The sequence below is a fragment of the Brachyistius frenatus genome, unplaced genomic scaffold (assembly GCF_029030835.1).
Source record: "Brachyistius frenatus isolate BFR_SWC_R1_liver_20210118 unplaced genomic scaffold, ASM2903083v1 Contig_59, whole genome shotgun sequence".
Taxonomy (NCBI): Eukaryota; Metazoa; Chordata; class Actinopteri; family Embiotocidae; genus Brachyistius; species Brachyistius frenatus.
Window position 1 is genome coordinate 449,135 of NW_027210658.1, and position 13,562 is coordinate 462,696.

General features: G+C 42.6%; 1 protein-coding gene across 2 annotated transcripts in view; it reads right to left on the minus strand.

Moving 5' to 3' along the window:
• The window catches only part of lama4 (laminin, alpha 4), a 36,273-nt gene extending 26,181 nt beyond the window's left edge, over positions 1-10,092 (minus strand). For both annotated transcript variants that reach the window (XM_069705791.1, XM_069705790.1), the window contains exons 1-4: positions 9,820-10,092; positions 2,797-2,898; positions 2,587-2,714; positions 2,411-2,491 (exon numbers count right to left, since the gene is read on the minus strand). In XM_069705791.1, coding sequence (XP_069561892.1) covers positions 2,411-2,491; positions 2,587-2,714; positions 2,797-2,898; positions 9,820-9,927 — 419 coding nt within the window. In that variant the 5' untranslated portion in view covers positions 9,928-10,092. The remainder of the gene's footprint in view (positions 1-2,410; positions 2,492-2,586; positions 2,715-2,796; positions 2,899-9,819) is intronic.
• Positions 10,093-13,562: the final 3,470 nt, after the last annotated feature.

Consider the following 13,562-nt stretch of genomic DNA (forward strand, 5'->3'; position numbering starts at 1 on the left):
GAGTGGTTATGTTGATGATGTCACAGCAGAGAATCTAATGATGTCACAGCAGAGAATCTGATGATGTCACAGCAGAGAATCTGATGATGTCACAGAAGAGAATCCGATGATGTCACAGAAGAGAATCTGATGATGTCACAGCAGAACAGTAGAAGTTGGGCTTCAGAAGCGTCAGGAAACATTTCCAACTGGTCTGAACAACATCTCCCAACAACAGGTTCATGGTGAAGACAGCATGAAGAGCAACGCAACCAAACACGCAGCAGAAAGCTGCATCTAAGAAAAGAGAGCTGCAGTTTGTGGACACTGAACAAACTGCAGGTATGACGTGCTGCCTTCTACTGCAGGATCTCCAGTTCAATGCTGCTGAAGACGATGGAGCCACAGCACAGAAAGAAAACTATATAGAAAACTAACAAGAAGGAGTGACTTCACTGAATGATACAATCATGACTTGTGGAAAAAAATGTATTACCTTTGTATTTCATGAGAAATGTTAAATGGGAGTCTGTGGAGCCAGAGCCTTTTGAAGCGAGCCCCTAGTGGGTATCGGTGGTATTGCACTTCCACATTGGCCTCACTTTTCATACCCAGAAGCTACGTCCACTTCTAGATAAAGTTTGTGACATACACCAGCTTTGCATCGGTACAAAAAAGGACCCATGAGGTTCCAGCAATTAGTGAGATCAGTTTGATGTAGGTTTATTATTAACAATATTGGTTTTTGCACAGCTGCATCAATGAGATATTCTGTGGGTTTACTTGAACTGGCCTCTCCTGCAGCACTAATAAGTGGACCGAGCATTAAAAGAGAGAATGGGCTGTCCACATCTTCACCTTTACATGAAGTAAAGATAACTAAAAATGATCACACAGGCTTCTGTGGAAAATCTGAAGCAACCAGTGCCAGTTCATCCTTTTCTGCGCTCATGTTTTGGATGCTTGTGTTCGCTCCATGTTTGTTCCTGCTTGTGTTTTGGACTCATCCCCGGTCCAGTGTGTGTTTGTGTGCCAGATTTGTAAACTCCTGCCAGAGTGAGTAAAGCCTATGTTTGCTTGAACCTCCTGCCTCCCCTGTCTTGAAGAAACAGAACAACCTGTTTGCCAAAAGTGGAAGGACCTATGTACACACTCATTGAGCTGATGTCCCTAATGCAGGAAGTGTATTCACACAGAAAGTTAACTTACACTTTAAAAACTACTTTTAATGCTCACATGCACACCAGGAAAATAGTACAACTAAGAAGTTTTAGTTCAAGCAGTGAAGTAGAGAAAATAATGATGGCAGTATAGTGCATAAAGCAGCTGGGCATTCCTTTAGTTATGCACTTAACGTTGTCCTGAGTTTTCAATGGCAGGACCAATCAGAAATCTCCATAAAACATTCATAAGTCTGTCTGCACGTACATGTGACCTGCAACTGTTTGGATTGCAGAGAGGACATGATTGCACTGCTACTGAAATCAGCTTTTCATGTTTCCATTTGGAACATCTCATCTTTTGTGTCTGTATTTGACGTCTATCTTTGTGCTGCACACGTCTTGTCCAGTCAGATGTGTTTGTCAGTTCTCTTGTGTTTTAGATCCTTGCAGCTTATTGGTAAAAGCTACAGTCATGTGGCTAAATTGAAATTATTGTTATTTTTTTTTACATCTTTGGACAAGCAGACTTTAGATCTTCTTTAAAATAGTTCCTTCAGATAAAGGTGGTATACTTGGTAAAACTACAAGGAACATTATAAGTGAAGTTAGATACTGCATGTAGGGATTCTACAGTTATAGTATGAATACTGTGGACTTTAACATGGATGTTGCAGCACAACCCAGGATCACAGCAAAACGTGAAATAGACACGCTTTGGCCTGTGTAGGTGTGAAAGACACATGTTCTGAAAGCATGAAACTGACTTATTTCTTCCTATTCTCAACCATGTTGTTTATTAAACCACAACCATGTTGTTCATTAAACCCCAACCATGTTGTTTATTAAAGCTTATTAAACCCCAACCATGTTGTTTATTAAAGCTTATTAAACCCCAACTATGTGGTTTATTAAAGCTTATTAAGCCCCAACCATGTGTTTATTAAACCCCAACCATGTTGTTTATTTAGTAAGCCAACCATGTTGTTTTATTTAGTAAGCCAACCATGTGTTGTATCTATAAGTTTCATTTTCCTGTAAATCACATGGCTCCATACATGCAGTAGGTTTCATTTTTGTCCACGACGGGAAAACCTGTAACTTTCATGCCTAGACAGGCCAAAGCGTGACTATTTCACGTTTTGCCATGATACTGGGTTGTGCACTGACATGAAGCTCCGCTTACATCAGTCAGTAATGCGTATTTTTTTTTACTGAATGAAACACCACTGTTTGGTTCTGCTGGATTTGCATAAACTTTCAGCACTGACCTCTCACATAAGTGTCCAGCGTAGTTCTCTTTGCACTTGCACCGCAGACTGGAACCTCCTCTGTCACAGTGCACTGCAAAGCTGGCCGCGGACACAGGGGAAAGTATTTCAGAGATTACACACTGCTCGCCAACACTCAGCCTTGTTGCTGCACAAACAAGAGAGAAGCAGCTTACTTATTGGAGGCGACAGAGAGGGGGCAGGCGCAGGGCCGACAGGTGTGCCGTCCGTCCCGGCTCGGAGTCAGCAAGTAGCCGTCATCACACATTTCACAGAAGTCACCTGTGCTGTTGTCCCTGCAGTTCTGAAAGAGGAAACATTACATTTAATGCAGGATTAGTTTACTTGCATACTTTACTGAGCAAAAAACAAAGTGGGAAACTTACTATGCAAACACCAGTGATGTCTTCACAGTAGTCAGCGTGGCCTTTGCAGTTACATGGCAGGCATATGCTTTTCTCACTGAGGAAAAATCCTTTTTTACAAACCTGCGGTGGGAACAGAAATGCAAATTCTGAGTAAAGTATGAAGGAATAGAGCAGAGAAGATGGAACGAGTAGCTGATAGTCAACCTGCACAAATCTAAACAACTCACTGTGACCCTGTGTTCAAGCCTTCTGATTGACTGGTTCAACAAGTGTCAGGGTGTGGCTTTAAAGCAGAGATAGAAACAAAACATAAACATATTACATATTTTAAAGAACCTGACATGTAAATGCAACTGAGTGACCCCTGCATGGAGGAATATTCCATCTTTAGCCACATGGACTGTATGCTGCTGCTTTTGTGTATGTTTTTCTGTCCCATTAGACCTTTTAAGTACACTACATATACTCTTTCTCTAATCACTTAGTTACTATAGATGACATTGTCCTGGCCTCCAGCACCACTGTGAGGAACCGTGGCCTCCAGCACCACTGTGAGGAACCTTGGCCTCCAGCACCACTGAGAGGAACCCTGGCCTCCAGCACCACTGTGAGGAACCTTGGAGTCATATTTGATGAGGATTTGTCCTTTAGCCACCATATAAAGCAAATCTCCAGAACTGCCTTCTTTCATCTACGTAATATTAATAAAATCAGGAAAATCCTTCCTCAGCGTGACTCAGAAAAACTCATTCATGCATTTGTTACTTCTAGGCTATATTATTGTAATTCCTTGCTGTTAGGATGTCCAAATTACTCATTAAAAACTCTGCAGCTGATCCAAAATGCTGCAGCAAGAGTACTGACGGGATTTAGCAAGAGAGATCATATTTCCCCAGTTTTAGCTTCTCTTCACTGGCTTCCTGTGAAATCAAGAATAGAATTTAAAATTCTCTTGATGACTTACAAAGCTCTACATGACCAGGTTCCATCATATCTTAGAGATCTTATAGAACCATATAATCCTAGCAGAGCACTTCGCTCTCAGTACGCTGGTCTACTTGTGGTTCCTAGAGTTTCCAGAAGTAGAATAGGAGGCGGAGCTTCAGTTTTCAGGCTCCTCCCCTGTGGAACCAACCAGCTCCCAGTTTGTAGTCGAGGGGCAGAAACCCTCTCTAGCTTTAAGATTAGACTCAAAACATTCCTTTTTGATAAAGCCTATAGTTAGGGCTGGCTCAGGTAGACCTGAACCAACCCTTAGTTATGCTGTTATAGGCCGAGACTGCTGGGGGACCTTGTTACACGCTGAGCTTCTTTTCTTTCCTCCTACTCTTTAACTGACTCATACCTCACCATCTTTTTCTCTCCCATAGTTTCTTCTTATTATCTGTTGTCTCCATTCAGTTCCTTCGCTCGTGTAGTTTCTGTTCTTTCTTTTCCAGATGTCCCGTCATGGAGCTGCATGTCTCTGCTCTGCGCTTGTCGTCTCCACCAACAGTTCTTCTCTTATATCTCTATGCTGTCCTTTTCTCTCTCTGCTCTCCTCTCACCCCAACCGGTCGAGGCAGATGCTCCGCCCACCACTGAGCCTGGTTCTGTTAACAGATGCTCCGCCCACCTCTGAGCCTGGTTCTGTTAACAGATGCTCCGCCCACCTCTGAGCCTGGTTCTGTCGGAGGTTTCTTCCTGTTCAGAAGGAGGTTTTCCTTCCCTTTGTTGGGTTTCTCTGTATAATATTGTCAAGTCTTGCTGTAAAGACTTTAATGTGTTAAGTGCCATGAAATAACCTGTGTTGTGATTTGGTGCTATATATATAAAATTGAATTGAATTGAACAATGCTGCCTTTGCACCCTTTAAAAACAAGGATTGAAAGCAGCACTTTCTGTACAAGGTTGACATTTTGTCCTGAGGCTCATATGGTGAACTGGTGTATACTGTATGTGATCACAACCTGCCAGTTAGGTTTGAATATTTTTCATGCCAAAGTAAAGATTTTGTTGGCTTCACACAAATTTGTGGCCTCTTTTGGACTACACGATATCCATTTTATTGTGACAGAAAGCTTGGTGAAGTTGCCCTTTAATTTAAAATCAAAAATGTTTCTTGGGTCAGTCTGAGCTCTGTAAACAGACCAGAAAGTAACCCTCAAATAAGGAGAGACACTCAAAAATCATTTTTAAGCAGACTGAGATCCAAAATGAAACAAAACACATACTCTACCATCCATGATCAAAGTGTGCGTTCACATTGAAGATACACAATACACCAAAGTAAACTGAGGGTCCCATTGACAAGTGAATCTGCTAAACTTGTACAAGACGGATTTATATGGAAGTAGATTTGGGTCAAAATATCCAAACAAATGTGCTTCAATCTCTAATCTAAATTTGAGAGAAAATAAAACTCAATCAAGCAAAACAAATGTCGTATCAAAAGTATAACTTATAACGGGAAATCTTACCCATATTAATCAGTGACAAAGACTGTTGTTTGACTATACGAGGGAGGGTCAAAAAGTTCAGAGACTGCTCCTGTTGCCTTCATGAGTAACACGCTTGATCAACATCAGCACCTGAGTTACATGTTTTTATGAGGGCTGTTCTGGATGCATACTGATTTAATTCTTGACATTAGCAGAGGGCACACACCAAATTTTGGATCAAACTGGAAACAGAGATGCTTGAAATGCGTCGGAAACCAACAGGAATGAAGCAATGAGCCGAGCGAGGTGGTGAGTCAAGAGAGCTGAATGTTACTGTCCAAGACCGAAGACGCCGTCAGGTCGGGAGCACATCCAGGTGGGCTGTCTGACCTTTGCAGGGTTGTGCACCCTGAATATCACCTTCAGGGTCAGACTGTCAACACCAAGTTAGACTGGGAGGTTTTCAAGTTTCTCACCTCGAAAATCACAATCATTGCACAGCGTTCATCTTGTCCAAGAAAGATAATATACATTATCTGTAATATTCCTTACGATTGCATAGTTTTGCAGTTAAATATTGACATTAAATGAACTTTTGAATAAAGCATTGACCCAAACGTTTTGGGGAAAAACATTTATTCCTTAAAACTTGTTGTTGGGAGGAAACTCTGCATCCTGCCTTCAACAGCATGTCATTTAAAACCCTGCATCCTGTCTGATATCCTGACACACACACACACACACACACACACACACACACACACACACACACACACACACACACACACACACACACACACACACACACACACACACACACACACACACACACACACACACACACACACACACACACACACACACACACACCCCTTTGAACATCGTTGAACTTTTGAAGCAGCACCATTCAGTGAGGCGTACAATAGTACTTTGTTTGCAGTCGTCTGTCAGAGTTCCATAGTTTGACCTCCTTGTTCGATGGCGTCCGCTGCATGTTGATACATTCAGAGCGGTCAGAAGATGGAACACTCAGACATACTGTGGCCTCTGCCCACATGTGATTCATACTTTCCTTTCATTTATTTGCAGATGGGCTATGAGACAAAGGCATACTTATATAGCCAGAAACATGCTGCAAACAGCAGCTTGAATTCTTCCCACCGAGCCTTTTCCTGCGGGGTTCCCTGACCCACAGTGCACAAACACTGATAGGAGAGCTGTCCGTCATTCCCATATAAACACTCAGCGTGTCACACTGAAATTCAAACAACCTACCAAATACAATGAATGATTCCATTGGGTTTGATACTCTCAGAAAAAAAAAGAAGATACAATGGCTCCAAATGGTAGTCAAAGCCATGAGGAGTAATAAACCACAAGTTTATGGGAAAACCACTGAGACCCCGGCCACTTCCCATTTGTAAAGCCAATTTAGAGAGTTCAAAAGTGGTTCAGACCGACTAGCTGTGTGACAGTCTGTGACGGTTCAAACAGCTGCAGTGCTTATACACAGGATATACTCAAGCCGGGGGGTTGAGGGCTGGAGGAGGGAGCGGGGGTGGGGGGAGGGGCAGATGTAGTACATGGATGTCTTTAGACTACTCTCAAATGAGAGGAATGTATTTCTTTATACAAGCAAGATAAAATATAAAAAATGAGAAGCAAATATCGACACACATCAGAAGTCTGTGTGAACTCCTTTCTGCAGAACTCCCCAGCTTGTGGACAACAGCATGCTTTTTATCATGCACATAACCATTTTAGCAGGCTAACTGTAAAACAAACAGCATTCATAAAAAGGCTGTGTATTAAATACATTTTCTCCATTTTCATGGAAAAAAACAAATTAAGCTATTTATGCTTTCAAATGATGAAGTATTAAAAATAGAGGAACATAAACGTCATTTGGATGAAGTACCAACACAGTGATTGACAAACCACACGTTTGTAAATGTCTGACCTCAGTTCAGTAAGTTTGTAATTCACAATGTGAACCGTCAGGACCTGATTCTGGTCACAAAATTGTATTATTTCAGCTGCTGTGGATTAATGGACTGTGCAGGCGGGCATCTCCACAGCTCTTGGTCTGATGTATGTTGGAAGTTACACGAGATAAAAAAAACAAAAAAAACCCTGAGGAGGCTTTTGTGAAACAAGCGCCTCGTACAGTCTGTGTGTTAAATCATTAAACAGTTGCTTTATAAAACGAGTTTGCAGGTAAATCTCATCTGCTTTCTGTACAGTTCAGCTGCATTCTGCAAAATCAGACGGGAGTTTTTCAGGTTAAAAATCAAAAGAAGAGCAGACAGAGGTCTTCTGGTGTAAGAACTGTTGGAGTGTGAAGGAAGTGGAGGAAAAATAAAACGTTCAAAACTAACGACCATGCTTTCATGTGATATGGTCACATGAAAGCACCAAATCAGCTATGAACACAAGAAGGAGGCACTGAGAGCTGCATTTATTTTTCTATTGCTTATTCAGAGGACATGGTTGTTTTCTAATGAGACCACCTCTGAATGTGGCCCGAGCAGATCGGATGTCAGTTTGTCCTGAGCGGATGCACACCTGGACCTTCAGCCGACAACTTGTGATGATCCCCGGCTGGATCGTATTGTATTTTGGTGCCAGACATGCCGAGGGCCAGAAACTCATTTCTCTTGCAATAATCTTTTAATGGTGAATCTGGAAGTTGGAACATGAATTTCAAACTGATGAACTTATAAATGGAAATCAGAACCATTAACATTTGCAGCTCTCCGTCAGCTATGAGCACTCTCTGTAATGTGAACTATTTCTGTGGCTCTCCCACTGCTGGGGAGAACAAAGCTGACATTCAACATGTTATATAGCCTCTCTCTGTTTTCAAGTGAAGCTGTGTTTTCCAGTGATTCAATCACGTTGCTGCTCTGGCATTTCATTATTTATCAGTTTATTATTATTATTATTTCCTATGTGTTGACTGTCGGCTTTTCGTGTAAACCGTGAGAATCTATCTTGACAATAGAGAGCTGGTATCGAGCTCCATAGAAGAGTTCAGTCCAAAGTCAACACCACCTTTCCACCCAAAACTTTTCGCGGAAAATGCTTATATTCTGTGTTCATCTGCTGTTTGAGTTCTCCCAGAGCGGTGTAATCAAGCGGATTAAATGTTATAGCTCAAAGTTTGAATCTAATTTCCGCTTTGCCTCCCAGCTGGGCCTGGCTGCTCATACGGACTATGAGGAGGAGGTCATACACTCCAAACATCCTCAGGATGAGTCAGATCGCGGGTCATGAGAATCTCCTCCGAACTCAATAACTGTGCACAGACAGTCTGGTTGCCGGAGCCGGAGCCGGACCTCCTATCGATGGGACCTCAGGCCAGAAAAAACTCAAGGAACAAGAAAAAAGCCTCTATGAAATAAATGAGAAAGAAATGCTCATTCGTTGCGGTTTAGCTTCGCCATTGGGTGTTTGAACACACATTCTCTTGGATATTTTGGACCTCCAGCCCATTTTACATGTTGGTTGGTGAGAATCTTGGCTCACCTCCTCTATTGAACCAAACAGCATCCGAAGTGACCACATAGTGACAGCTACAGGGCAACTGGACATTTCTGTAAAAGGATAAAGTTTCAGCTCATCTGTGCCTTGATCGAGTAAATGTACCCAGAGATGACATCCAGACTGCACAAGATGGTGTTTTAACCCATCAGTTTCATCATAGACGAAGATGGGTTGGTTCTGGCAGACTTGCATTGGCATATTAGGACTGTTTTAAAATCCACACAGTGTGACTGGCCTGAACAAAGACTTTAGGATGGCTTTTGTTAGAAGGAGCAAACACAACTTGAGCTGCTTTTCAGTTGGAAGTGCAACAACTGGTGCATCGTTTCACAGCGCTGCCACACAAACAGCAGCCTGAGTCCCATCAGAACATAAAGAGGTCCTATGACCAAACTCATGGTCCTGCTTCCCTGCATTGTCTTTTGCATCCTATGTAAAGTGCACATGCGGCAACTTCTATCTATCTATCTCCTGCATCACCTTCGATATCCAAGAGCAGTTTAAATGTTGGCATTGACTAGATGCTGTCAGCAGGAAAAACTGTCAAAGATTTGATCATAACTGGAGGTGGATTCCATTAAAAAGCTACATGTTGATATGTTGAGCCTGTTTGCCAGTAATCATTAATGGCTTCTCGTGCCCTGACTGCCTATTGTGCTCCTTCTCTCTCTGGCCTGTTGCTCAACATTTGGCAGCTGGTTTCCATTAGGGAGCTGTCAGGGAGGGGCAGGAGGGGCATGACAGTGGTGGAGACAGTAACTCGGAGCCCATCTGAGCTTTAGCCTCGAGGTGCCTCTGATGATATAAACACACATGGGTGAACACAGAGCAACACCGTGAAGTTTTGGTGTCCAGACACACACAAGTCCTCAGAGAGCTCTCCAGACAGCCCAAACTCCCCAAACACATAGAAATCTGCCTCAGGATTTACTGTTGTCACCAAAAAAGGTGCAAACCTGATCTTTAGCCTCATCGTGGACAGACACAGCAGATATAGAAAGTCAGAGACCAAACATAGCTGGGCCTAGCATTCACAGTATACCAGCAAAAGAAGGGAAAACCAAACATGTCTTACTTTCAGCACTGACTGTTGCTGTTCCCCAAGCCTGGCGGCACAAGCTGGATAGGCAATCCCTGAGAGGATGCAGAGAAAGCAGAGGCAGGACAGAGATTTAGCAGCCATGTTTGTGTTCGCCCAGTGATCCCCCTTCTCCGTCTGTCTCCTGACTATAGGGAAGTCTCCACTCGGCTTCACTTTTCCACTGCTGTCGAAGTCCAGATGCGGCACGGCCCCTACTCCCGGCCCAGGCTGAGTCCTGTTAAACAAACTTGTATGGACTTCCTCCCTCTCTCTCTCTTTCTCTCCCTCCCTCCCTCCCTGCCCTGATTTCTCTCCCCTAGCGGACTTGCCTCTCCCCTGAGCCTGTGACTAAATCACATGCAGATGGCAAGGCTGGAAAATGAGAGAAAGAGTGAGAGAAAGGACAGCAGACAGTGAGGCAAATAAGCAACAGAGGGCTTCTGTCTCTGGAGCAAGCTCGAGGCAGACGGTGCGTCCATCCAAGCTGCCCCCCCTCCAACCCCACCACCCCCACTCCACTCCCACTGACCCGACCCAACTGGCAGAGTCAGATTGAGTGTTAGCCCCTCGTCTCCATTTGCAGACTGTGGCACCCTTTTCACCTTGAGCTCAACAGGCAGCACCACTCCTACTGCGCCCCCCCTTCCCCTTCCCCTTCCTTTCCCCTCTGTTCAGCCGGGGTGGGCAGAGGGTCTAAAGCTTCAACACTCACTCTGCACTCCACAGGCAGAAAGGGAACAGCTGCTCTGATATTGCCCTGCAGTCTCAGGCATTCAGCATTGTTTGTTTTTCAAGGTCAGACCATCAAAAGCTGTTAAATTTACAGATACTACGTGAGGCTCTTAACAGGAAGAGCCTGAGCATGACACTTCCAACACAAAGGACAACATTATTCCCTGAAGATTTGAACAAATGGATACGGTGCAGATCACTTCAGTGTTTGCTTTTGCACGTGCTGCAAGTCATGACTCTCCAAGTCACAGGGTTTGTTTCTTTTTCTCTAAAAAAGACCATGTCGTACACAGTTCCAAATGCGGCCAAGTTATGCAGCACCAGCCTGTAGGAACATGTGAAACTTCTATGTCTCAAGTGACTAATAAACAGGTTGTCACATTCCAGTTATGTGTGGTCAAGATGTCATCCTCACAAGAGCAGGACGAGGCTTCGGGCACCCGTACGCTCCCATTAAATACCATTTAAGCTTCAAGTCAGGGAGTGAGTTCCATGGAACAGGTGACTGACATCTGAGAGCTGGTGATACAGTAGGAGGGGCCTTATAGAACATATATATATATATATATGTATATACAAGCCTATTTCCAAAAATGTTGGGACACTGTGTAAAATGTAAATAAAAAACTAATGTGATGTTTTGCAAATCCTGTAAAACGACATGTTCCCATATTTAATTGAAAATAGACCAAACATAACATTACATTTGATATGTTGTCAGTTGAAACTGAGAACATTTTATTGTTTTATAAAAATATATGCTCATTTGGACTTCGATGACAGCAACACATTGTGTAATGCTAAAAAGAGAAACACCTAGTCGAACATCTCAGGTCAGTAACATTACAATTTAGGAATAATGTTCCTCAACGTAAAATTGCAAAGAATTTGAGGATTTCATCATTCTGGGTAAATAATATAATGAAAAGATTCAGAGAATCTGGAGAAATCTCTATGCAATGGTCAAGGCCAAAAAAACAATGTTGGATGGCTGTGAATTTTGGGCCCTCAAGCGGCACTCCATGAAAAATAGCCATGATTGTGAAGTGGAAATCTCTGCGTAGGCTCAAAGACGCCTCTGAAAACCATCATCTGTGAACACAGTTCAAATGCAGGTTAAAACTCGACCATGCAAAGATGAAACCAGATATAAACATGATCCAGAAACGCCGCTGCCTTCTCTGGACCCGGGCTCATCTAAGATGATGAGGCAAAGTGGAAAACTGTCCTGTGGTCTGATGAATCAAGAATTTGAAATCCTTTTTGGAAAGTATGGAAGCTGTGTCCTCCGGTCTAAAGAGGAGAGGGACCACCAAGCTTCTCATCAGCGCACAGTTCAAAGGCCAGCATCTGTGATGGTGCAGGGGTGCATTAGAGCACATGGCATAGGTAGCTTGAACACATGTCCCAACTTATGAAACGTGTTGCTGGCATCGAATTCAAAATGAGCACATATTTGACATTAAACAGTTAAATTTCTTAGTATCAATGTCTGATTTGTTGTCTCTGGTTGTTTTCAATTAAATATGAGTTTACCTGATATAATGTGGAGGTTAAGAGTCCAAAGTTTGCTTGACATACAGAGACAATAGCCGAGTCTCGTCATTATTTTTTCGTGAGACATGATCTCGGGCAGCTGGGGCTGAGATGGAAATGAGACATCCACTATTCGTAGGGTAGGCGGTTCAATCCCTGGTTCCTCCTGTCCAAATGCTGAAGTGTCCTTGGGCACGACGCCGAACCGCTCCCGGTGGCAAGCCAGCACCTTTTAATGGCAGCGTGTGTGTGTGTGAGTGAATGGATAATTGAGAGGCTAAAAATGTAAAGCACTTTGTAAACTGCTATGGTAAAAAAAAACAAAAAAACTCCATAATAGCGAGCAGTCCATTCCCATCTAGAAAGATTATATTTTCATGGATTTTTAATGGCGTACTTTGAGAGAAAAAGAGAAATTGAAATTAAATCACTTGAAATGTAAATAGACTGTATTACAGTTTAAATTCCTAAATTACCAACTGTTGTATTTGTTTTATAAAAAGTGAAAAAAAATATGATTTTTTTTCCTTCTTTAGTTATAGGGAGAGTTAAAAATACAACGCTAAGCGATAGCGACCTCAACCCCCACAAATGATGGCCAATTTATTCCAATTACATTCTATACTTCCAGTTTGATTTTGATTAAAGTCCCTTATATTACTTTCTTATGAAAAGGATGTCTAACTATAACAGACTTATTAGATGTCCTTGGAGGAACTGTATAATCCAGTTTTGCTCTTTTGAGTCCAGTTTCATTTATAAAACACTTGTAGTGTAAAATGCACTAACAGCTCTAACTACTACAAAGGTAGTAGAACCACACAGAGACTCACTGAGACCGAAACAACTTTTGCTTCTTTAGTTTTCTGCACATTGGTATTCTCAGCACAGGCACGGTACATACACACCCCGGATCACACAGGCAGCGCTCGTATTTAGTCATCGAGGAGGTTTTCACAGAAGCAGCACAGTATTCTTAAGTTCTCCACAAAGGGATGACTTTGTCCTGGGTGGTCTTATTTGCCAACCGATTCAGCTAAGGCCACTCGTGTGATAAAAGGCCACTGCTGGGTCTGTCAGCTGAGTGATAGCACAGTCTGCCCTCTCAGCCAAAAACAACAGGGAGAAATTCGTCTGCAGCGCTGCAGAGTGAACATCTGACAGATTACAACTGGTAACGCTTTGCCACACCACACGGTGTCAATGACAGGAGAATATGTGTGTACGTACTCTTTGGTTGTCTGTCAGAAATATTTAGCTAATTTCATGTAAATTCCAGCTTATTACTACTTTTAATAGCAGTAGTAACCTTGCTGAGTGCTGGGAAACACAAGTCAGATAATCAGGTTTTAAACAGATCAAACAAAGTTATCCAAACTTACGTGGAAGAGAAAACAAAGGTGGATGGTCAAAATAAAAAAGAATAAAATCACAGTACAGAGAGCAAAATAACCCTCTAATGACTTCTT